Source organism: Prosopis cineraria, unplaced genomic scaffold (genome assembly GCF_029017545.1).
Source record: "Prosopis cineraria cultivar Desert tree isolate PC_DT_omini unplaced genomic scaffold, ASM2901754v1 PC15, whole genome shotgun sequence".
In the NCBI taxonomy this organism is placed as follows: domain Eukaryota; kingdom Viridiplantae; phylum Streptophyta; class Magnoliopsida; order Fabales; family Fabaceae; genus Prosopis; species Prosopis cineraria.
Genome location: NW_026555346.1, coordinates 1,449,385 through 1,459,611, shown reverse-complemented (window position 1 = coordinate 1,459,611; position 10,227 = coordinate 1,449,385). Strand labels below are relative to the sequence as shown.

At 35.9% G+C, this 10,227-nt stretch overlaps 2 protein-coding genes across 6 annotated transcripts; one reads left to right on the top strand and one right to left on the bottom strand.

Moving 5' to 3' along the window:
- Positions 1 to 1,736: 1,736 nt before the first annotated feature.
- Positions 1,737 to 4,459, top strand: LOC129294387 (transcription termination factor MTERF4, chloroplastic-like). Its single transcript, XM_054932717.1, has 2 exons — positions 1,737 to 1,915; positions 2,706 to 4,459. Exon 2 carries the CDS (start codon positions 2,732 to 2,734, stop codon positions 4,310 to 4,312), a length of 1,581 nt encoding a protein of 526 aa, XP_054788692.1. The 5' UTR covers positions 1,737 to 1,915; positions 2,706 to 2,731; the 3' UTR covers positions 4,313 to 4,459.
- Positions 4,460 to 5,207: 748 nt separating this feature from the next.
- On the bottom strand, positions 5,208 to 9,821 carry LOC129294388 (uncharacterized calcium-binding protein At1g02270). Of its 5 annotated transcripts, none has more exons than XM_054932720.1 (11): positions 9,269 to 9,814; positions 9,013 to 9,199; positions 8,774 to 8,878; positions 8,577 to 8,682; positions 7,872 to 8,092; positions 7,719 to 7,795; positions 7,221 to 7,329; positions 7,007 to 7,132; positions 6,527 to 6,634; positions 6,271 to 6,378; positions 5,208 to 5,910 (listed from the first exon to the last, which is right to left on the bottom strand). In XM_054932720.1, the coding sequence occupies exons 2-11, from the start codon at positions 9,172 to 9,174 to the stop codon at positions 5,674 to 5,676; spliced, it is 1,359 nt and encodes a 452-aa protein (XP_054788695.1). In that variant the 5' UTR covers positions 9,175 to 9,199; positions 9,269 to 9,814; the 3' UTR covers positions 5,208 to 5,673. The 5 variants fall into 5 exon arrangements, with proteins under 5 accessions (XP_054788695.1, XP_054788694.1, XP_054788696.1 ...); XM_054932719.1 differs by having other exon boundaries at positions 9,013 to 9,403; positions 9,518 to 9,814; XM_054932721.1 differs by having other exon boundaries at positions 9,013 to 9,162; positions 9,269 to 9,812.
- Positions 9,822 to 10,227: the final 406 nt, after the last annotated feature.

Sequence of the window (10,227 nt, the reverse complement as noted above, 5' to 3'; positions counted from 1 at the left end):
TGTGTTTTCGCAAAATCCTGATTTTGCCTGATTTTCAATTTTGTTTCTTGATTGTACTTAAAAGTAATTTTATTAACTAGCTTTATAAATCAATTGTAATGTATAGCACAATCAATTATATTAAAAAACAATTATATTAATCAATTTTATCTAACCTAAGATAGCAAGTGGCCAAGGTCATGTTTAATTTGTTGGAAAAATTTAAAAGAGTTAAATCTTTATATCTCAATTCATATAAACAAGTAAAGTGATGCATGCGTACCCGAAGAATTATGAGTGCTTGAGAAATCTTGATTACCTCGAATGTAGATAGGTACACAACTCATAAAGTCTCCAGAGCCTTTAGAGAGTTTAGAGATAATAAAGTAAAATAAATGAGTCGTGTCTCTGCGGTTATCGACTGATCCACTTATATATAGATTAAATTGGTAACCACCTTATTAAATAATAAATAATTATATATCTTATTATTTTTGACTCAGTCAGTTAAGAGATAGAGAATAACTGACGACTACTGGGTTGTGAGTTGGGCCTCTGTCTATTGGGCTCACTTGTGTGGTCCTCCTATCACGGTCCACACAAGATTATAAAAACCAATCTGTTTGAGCTTATTAATTAATGTTAATCCATAATTAAATAAATATTCTAACAAAAAGGAGTAGGGATATGAAAAGAAATTAGAATAAAATAATAAAACGAGTCTTAAAAATATATTTGTTACAAGAAGACAAAAATACATATTGATTATTTTAAAATCAGGACAAAAATACAATGTGGTCTTCTAATTCTACATAAAATTTTTTTTGGCATTTTAATTTTATAAATTATTTTTAATTATTTTTATTGTTTATAAATATTTTTTATTGATTGCACATGCTACAATTGAATATTGAATATAAACACAAAGATTTGAATCTGATTCACCATGTTACGAGTAATTAATCCTTCAGTTAAACTAATCCCATTGATATTTTTTAAATTTTAATATGATTAGTTACGCATCATACTTTTCTGCCAATCTATTTTAAAAAAATTAAGAATGAGAGGATTGAAAAAATAATTTTTAAAAAGAAAAAATTATATACGGATTTTATGGAGCAAATTTTTTTATAAATTAGTCTCATGAAATTTAAAAACTACAACTAGATTTTTTGGAGTCTGTGTGTAATTTGAAAATGAGATAACAAAACAATAATGTCCATATTGAATATATATGCATTACATCAATCAAATAACTTACAATTATTTTATCAATAATTTACAATTATAATTTTAATTTTTTACAATTGTAACTTCATATATTCAATAATTTAGTTGATCGTTTTAATTATTAAATACGTAAAGTTACAGTTGTAAAAATTTAAAGTTATAATTATAAATTATCTATGAAATAGTTGTAAATAATTAATGTTAAATTTTATTAGTAACACATGATTGTTTAACTATTGGATACATGAAACTACAGTTATAAAAAAAGTTAAAATTATAGTTATAAATTACTGATGAAATAATTATAAATTAATTCTTTAATTAATAATTTATATTTAATAAGGATATTATTGTCCTTAGAGTTTAATTTTAAATTACACCTCAATCCTAAGGGATCTGACAGTGATTTTCAAACTTTGGGGGACTTATGTATAAATTAATTTGTTTTATGATATCTATACATAATTTTTTCTTTAAAAAATAAAGGTGATGAAATAAAAATCAGTGCGAGGTTAAAATCCTCAAAAGTAATTGTAAGTTTGTAACCCCGACAAAACGCAATCTTGTGTTGGCGGATGCATTTTTCCTTCGTCGACGAACTGGCGTTCTTCACTCCGTTGGACGCCGTCCACCGCTGTCAGCCTGCGTGGTTGTTCACAGGGAAGTAGTGAAGAAGGTTCGAACTCTAGGGCTTCCCCAGAACTCGGTGAGATTGATATTTTCGATCTGGCTTTGAATTTGTTCCTCACATCGTCTGCTCCCTGCGTGGTTGTTCTTGCTTTATTTTAATTTGTTCAGTTTAATTCGGCTTTGAATATGGTCGTGCAATCGTTTGAATGTTGACGCTTTTGAATTTGGGAATATTTACAGATTGAGTTTAATTTCTTTTCTTTTTTGTCCTAGTTCTTGCTTGAATGGTGTGTAATTGGCTACTATACTTCTGCCCTCTTCATTTTGATTACTAGCGACTTGTATGCCTTAGATTTTGTTGTTTTGCAATGTTGGATTTGTTGCGCATTGGCATTCTGTTTATTGATCTCTTTATATTATCATCAGTTTGGAAAATTCTCAAGGTATTTGTGACGTATGATCTCGTAAATGACTAAGCTTGAGCTGTGTCAAAGTATCTGGGGCAAAGCATTAAAAAGTTATTATATCAACTATGCATATTTCACAGATTTCAGTGGGGGCAGCAGATGCCCTCACTGAGTGTAATATAGGTCCCCCTATGATGCTTGTTGAATGTCCATTATGTTGGTTGCAATGCATCCTCACTTTCGTTTTCTCACTGACAATAACACGCTGGTCGCTGGGAGCCAATTTGGATTTAACTATCATCAGAAAAGTAATTCCACATGAAGTCAAATTGCGTGTTTGTTGTCTTGATTTGACATTCATTTCACTGCATTTTATGAAATGCATGTTAATTTCCTGCTAATTTAAATTATGCACAGAGCCATGCCTTTACTTGGGGTTACACCTACTTGTTTTTGCAGATTCAATGAGATTTATCTCTTAAAATATGATTACAAGAAGCTTTGCTGATGGCATAACGAAACCGAGTTTCCTACTAACACAGACAAAAATGCCCATTCTAGCATTTTGCCATTCTAAGTTTAGTTCTTCATTAACTCTACAGTTGCCTTGTAACTGCATGAGAAGAATGGGTTTGATTACGCAATTTAAATGTTCTGTTGCTAATAGAACATTGACGTCTAGTTCTGTGGCTTCACCTACATCCAAACCAGGCTCCATTGGCTTGAACAGGAAACAAGGGCGTTCATCCTCATTATATAGTCGTCCTAGTTTATCAGAAATGAACAAAGAGAGGATGGCAAACCGTGAGAAGGTTTACGCTTTCTTGCGGGGGATTGGTATTGTCCCTGATGAGCTTGATGGTCTGGAACTTCCTGTGACAGTTGAAGTCATGAGGGAACGAGTAGACTTTCTTCACAATTTAGGGCTTACAATTGAAGACATCAATAATTATCCATTAGTTCTTGGCTGCAGTGTCAAAAAGAATATGATTCCTGTGCTTGATTACCTTGGTAAATTGGGAGTCAGGAAATCTACTTTCACACAATTCTTGCGGAGATATCCACAAGTTCTTCATGCTAGTGTTGTTGTTGACCTTGAACCAGTGGTTAAGTATCTTGAGGGGATGGATATCAAGCCCAATGATATTCCCCGGGTTCTCGAGACATATCCAGAAGTGCTAGGATTCAAGCTTGAGGGAACCATGAGCACATCAGTTGCTTATTTGGTTGGTATTGGTGTTGGAAGAAGAGAAATTGGAGGGGTTCTAACACGATACCCTGAGATTTTGGGAATGCGAGTTGGCCGAGTAATCAAGCCTTTTGTGGAGTACCTGGAAAGCTTGGGAATTCCAAGATTAGCCATTGCAAGAATAATAGAGAAACGACCTTATATTCTTGGCTTTGGATTGGCTGAGAAGGTGAAGCCAAATGTTGAAGCTCTTGAAGAGTTCAATATTAGAAGAGCATATCTGCCCTCTGTAATTGCACAGTTTCCTGATATCATGGGAATGGACTTGAAGCCAAGGCTAGAGAATCAAAGCAATTTACTCAAATCTTTACTTGATTTGGATTCTCAAGATTTTGGTAGAGTTGTTGAGAAGATGCCACAGGTGATCAGCCTCAGTAGTTCACCTATGCTGAAGCATCTTACTTTACTCAAGGATTGTGGGTTTTCCTTGCAACAAATGAAGAAGATGATTGTTGGTTGCCCTCAACTTCTCGCTTTAAACATTGACATCATGAAACTTAGCTTTGATTACTTTCAAAAGGAGATGGGGAGGCCTTTAGAAGACTTGGTTGCTTTCCCAGCCTTTTTTACATATGGTCTGGAGTCAACTGTAAAACCTAGGCATAAGATGGTTGCCAAGAAGGGAGTGAAGTGTTCCCTCGCATGGATGCTTTGTTGCTCAGATGACAAATTTGAGCAACGAATGGATTATGACACTATTGACATGGACGAAATGGAAACGGGACCATCATTTGACATGAATGCACTGATGGAACCAAGGAGTGATGAGTCAGCTTCTGATTACGATGACAGTGATGATGATGATGATGAAGAATAGAGTAGCCAGATTTCTTTCCCACCAGTGAGGATTTTGTGCTCTCCTAGGAGGATCTTTGTATAAAGAGTATGAATGTTATACTTCTGTAAAGGTGAATTTCTACCTCAGAAGCAATTGAGAGTTAAATCGTAATTTTTATTCTTGTCATTTATGCGGTGCGGTATTGGATCTAGTTCTTCGATCCTTTTAGCTTCCAGTTCCTATTCGTACCCATTATTATATAGACAGAGACGTCGTCTTTCATGTCAGAATTTATGCGGTGCGGTGTTGGATCCAAGTGATTGAACGTAGAAAGAAAGAAAACTCCGAAATATTTATATGACATGAAAGAATGACCAGTGACGCGAGAGGCACCTTAAAGGCATGCATGGAAAATACATTGATATGAATTATTGTTGAATCTGACCAAAAACATGTATTGTTTCAAAACCTGTTGGAGTGAATGCCACTTGTCCAAATCACTTATATATAAATTATAGGGGGACATTTAGGGTTGCATATTTATGTGAAGTAACGTACGCAAGGCAGCCTGCATACAACGGAAAGAAGCAGCCAGTTGTTAGTGTTATTTTATTGTATTTATTTTTATAGATATGCTGATCGGGTCACAGAAATTTGCTTATCTTAAAATTGGAAACTAAAGCCACGAAACTGTCGTCAGTCACAGCTCTCAGTGTTCGTGGCTAAATTATGAATTATAATGGCCCGCCAAAAGCACGCAATGCAATCCGATTTTTTTCCTCACAAATCCAATCCGACTTCGTTAACTCCTCTACTCCAAGCTAGCGAGTAATTATCCTTGGTTCTTACATCAAATATTGCCCCGATATTCTGTTTGTCCTATCTGTTACTTCTTTTTAAGTGTCTTAGAGTACTGCAAGCCTGCGACACATAATTAAAGAGAACCTATGAAGAAGCACATTGTGCTTTGTTCTATTCACTGTCTCATTTCATATCAAAATCCGTTACAAGTAGCTTTTAGCCTAACTGAAATCTCGAATCAAAGCTACGAACTAGTTGATGTTTAAGACCTATGCAACAACTATACAAATCATTCCTCTTTGTTTTCTTTCTATTCTTTCAGTCAGCGAAGGATTAAGTGTGTGAAAAAGCGGTGAAGGGGGAAAACAAACTGGGTGATGGCTGATGAATCTGGCCACTTCAATCATCTTCAAAGTCAGTGAGGTATTTAAGAGTAAATTTTATCCTTGAGTTTTCCGTTGCTGTCACCTTATCAAGAGTGTGCCATGGCTTCTATGCTCCTCCCACCTGTGTCACTCATTCACTTTCAATGTGTTCTTGTCTTATTCCCAATGCCAAATGTCTTGAACTAAATTTGGAGTGGCTCTAGCTAGCATTTGTCAGGATGTCATCTGTGAACACGGCATTCTTATAGGCGAAAAAACTACTGTGAGCCGAGCATGGTCCGAAAGGCTGTAATCTTCTGGCCATCTACCTTTCTCCACCTCGGGAGGAAATAGTACTGCATTTTTTACACTGAAACCAACGGTTTGCTCCCTTTGGCCATCGGAGACATCCTTGTGCTCTTCATTCCTGTATTCGTTCCCCTCATCTGACTCTGGCTTCCAGAGTTGCTCCTACAACCCCATAACATAACAACCATGAAATCTCAGACAAAGATTCAGACTACAAAGAAAATGACACCAGTTAAAAAGTGCTACAGCCACTGTGGTTGTCATGACCACAGGAGAGAAAGGGCTGTCATGACCATGCAGATAAATTGTTTATGTAGCACTAACATGTTCAACCACTCACACCTAGTTCTGGAGAATTGAAATAGTGGTTTCACATATGATAGAACACAAGCGAGACATAGTAAACATGCAACAATGAAAAAAATAGTGGTTATTTAAATCTGAATACTATTGTGCTTTGGTGCAGAAAAAAATACTCCAAATACTTTATGCTGAGGGTTGATATTCAGGGAACTGCCTTACCAGAAATTCTTTATAATCCAGAACACCGTTTCCATCTATATCTGCTTGGGACCACAAGTCCGTTGTCTCTTCATCACTCAGCCCATGGCAATGACCAAATAAATTAAGCTGCAGAGAATGAAGAAAAAATTTATCCAACAAAGGGCTTCTCAGACACGCACCGGCTGGCCTCTCTCTCTCGAACACACACACACACACACACACATTATCTGAACTTGAAGAAAAACCCTGTCTTTTAGTTCATACTATATCATACCTGCCGAAGTGCTTCACAAAAACTAGAATAGGTGATACTATCTTCTTTATCAGCCTTTAAAAAGGCAAACGCCCGAGTCTCTGCCAGAGCAGTCTTCAGCAACAGATACTGAAAATATAAATTTGTAATCAGCCACATAATACTGTCCTACAATCACTAAAATTGATAATATAGACTAGTTTAGAACTAGATGATATGACATTTTACTCCAATTAATGTTGCTAGGTTCATTCAACAACTTACTTGTATAATTGTTGCGATATGATTACTTGGAGATTCCATTTCATGATGAAATATTAAAGGTAACAATGGTCAGATTAACATAAGTCGATGTTGTGAATAAAGGTTTCTCAATGGCAGATAATGATGTGTCTATATGACCGACCTTTGTCTAAAGATATACATGTTGAAGGTGCTAGCAAGGATGGTGGGAAAAAAATGATTAAGAAACTGAGAGCAGGTCTGAAGGCTTTTGATTACCTTCAACATGCCAAATACTGCTTCACTCCAACTTGCTTTCAGAAGTTTGCGATATTTATCAGGATTTAGTAGCCATATAAAATCAACAGCACAAATATTGCCAAGGTGGTTTCGGTGGCTAACCCACTGCTTTAACAAGAGATTTTTAACCATAAATAAGGAGAAGCATATATTTCCCAACATACAACTCTGAGAGCAATTTTAGGGGGCGCACCTTGTGGGCATCTGCATCAGTGTACTGGTGAGCAGTGTCATATGATGATACGAAGCCTTGTGATCTCAGGAACTTGTAAACATGCCCACGTTTACTTCCATTCCAGTCACTGAGAAATCAAAAGTTGAACATAAAACATTAAGAGAAAACATATTCATCAATCCTTATAGTTTCATTGAATTTTGCTTTTAGTCTCTATAGTTTTTTTTCTAGTGCTTTCAATCTCTATAATTTCAGAAATATAAGGTGATATTTGTTTTTTGAGTTCATATAGTTTCAGTTTTTTTTTAAGTATTTTTAGTCCCTATAAAGACTGAAAATACTGGAAAAAAACTACAAGGATTAAAAATAAAATCCAATGAAACCATAGAGATCAAAAATTATGTTTTCCCCAAACATTAACAATGATTCAAGCATTTTTCCCAAAAGAAAAGGACAAAAATTAAACTATCCCTCAGGCAAGAAATAGGAGGAGGAGCACTACATTTGGAAATTTACCCGCATAAAATGATCGGCATGGGCATAAGTTGGCGCTCTCTCTGATAAGATTCCACGTATTGAAGTATCTTGTAGACCTGCACAAAACTGAGATTTTTTAATATTTTTCCAAGTGAGCTGCCAAACATACTAATAAGCATACTGCTGAAATACCTGACGTAATCGAACTAGGCACAGACTTGAATCATGAGGAAATAGCAAGTGTGTGTTCACAAATAGAATTTCTTGCCCAATATCATTGTTACTGCATTGTGAAATTGGAAGAGCTAATTTAACATGTAACAACTGAGCTACACGATCGCCACAATCATTGAAAAGCAACTCCTTGTAATCAATGACAGTAAAGTATTCTTTTTGAACCGACATCAAAAGACCTGCAGATTCCAAAGGAAACATCAAATAAGCACCGCACAGTAAACTTCTTCCAGCAGTTGGGAAATGAAAATCCACTATGCATATTGCAAATAACATCATGAAAGCCTGTCCCATATTTAGCAATTTAATAGACTTGCATTCACAAGGATAGTAGGATACGAAAAAGGAACATCACGAAGTCACTCAATCTAAACGACTTTAATGATGTGTATACCGAATCCGTTCAACAGGCAGAAAATTAAAAATCTTAAGTTTAAGGATCGACTACAGGCGCTGACAGGATTGGCACATCAATATCCCATGGAAGCAAAGTCACTCATTTGCCGTGATGATCGATTATAAAATTTTCAGATATGTTATATTGTTATTATAGTCTTGTTTGTTTATAGAACGAAATCCAGGTTAAATATTATGTTTAAAAAACACACTGACAGAACTGATAATCCTAAACGGTAGTTTGAAATTAAGGGACAAAATGCTAACCATCACCGCGGTTGTTAGTCCGTCCAAGATTGAAACTAATATAACCAGCATCACCGAGTCTCTTCTCGTACAAATTCACAAGCTCCTGGTTTCCAACCCAAAACTCCTGCGCCAGGCCAACAGAATCAAATTCATTACCATAAACCCAACGAAAAATTCGACAAGATTCAGCACATTCAAAGAAGAACTTGCAAAACCTGAAGACATATAAGGGAAGATCTCTCGCACAGCAACCAATCCAATATCCTATGGTTCCTGGTCAACCAGTCCACTCTGTTATCGCTCTCGCGGCAACTCTGGTCCTGCTTTCCCCACCAAACCAGAAAGAAAACAAAATCATAAAAATTGTGACAATCCGTTTGAAGAATTCGTCAACTTAGTAAAGGGAAAATGGGCATTGCAATAAACCAAAAGGAGGAGGAAGAAATTAAATAACCTCATGGTCGAGGCGCTTGTATATGGGAGCGAGAATATTAAAGGTTGTGCAGGTAATACAAGGTTGTCGTTGGTTTTCCGTTATTGAAGAAGCGATTGCGTAACTGCCAATCCTTGAAATCTTTCCCATCTTCTCCTTGCTACTCCTTCCCTGCCTTATCATACGTCCAGGCTCACCAATAATGCCTCTATATATTCGCGCAATTCCTCACATACCGAACAACTCGAGGGAGAGAGCGAAAAAAACAAAAAAGTACCTTTAAAAAATTATTCCTTATCTCCCTTTTATTGTCTGAAAGGAAAGGACAGTTATTTGTGAAGGTAGGTTCTGGTTGAGACGAAGGGAAAGCGAATAGCCAGGATTCGAGGAATTTCTCAAGCTACGATGCGCACTGCGACATTGAACGAATAATTAAATGAAGAAACCAGTAAGAACGGTAATGAATCCCGTCAGAAGAAGAGATATATAAAAGCAGTAAAACCAGGAGCCCCACTGCCGTTACCACCTCGGCCTGTTTCTAAATCCAGAGACACACGAAAACTCGAAATAACTAACTCTTGTCCTTTCACGTTGTCTGCTTGCTTGTTGTTTCCACGCCTTCTTCGTCCTATAAATATCTTCGGAATGTGGTTTAGCGTCTTGGACAAATTATGTAACCAAAATATACGCGCCATTATATAATAACGATTGGCGCCAAGCAAGTTGACGACCCTCCAGGCCTCCAGTGTATGATGGAGATATTAAATATTTTTATTTTGATTCGGCAATTAGAAAGAAGGGAACAAAAAAGAACCTGAATTTGAAAATTAGAAAAGAAGGGCATCGGGAGACGATCGACCCACAGAAAGGGCGAGGCCGAAAGTTAGAAAAAAAAAGGGAATCCCGGAATCGCTTCTGGTCCTCGTGTTCTGCCGAAAAGAGAGGTTGGCGCGGGAATGCCATCATGGATATATACGAATCCGACATTAATGTTTTCACGCCTTTTTTTTATTTTATTTTTTAAAAAAGGAAATATTTCTGGGCATTATTAATAGTGTCTTCCTTGCTTCAATAACCTTTTCATTTATGCTGATGAAATAGTAATATCTTTTTATTTAACAAAAATTGATTGAGAGTTTGATCAATACTTCTTTCATTTTAAATTATAAAATATTTTTAAATAAAATCATATATATTAATAAAATTTATTAAATATACTTTACAATAATTTTTTAA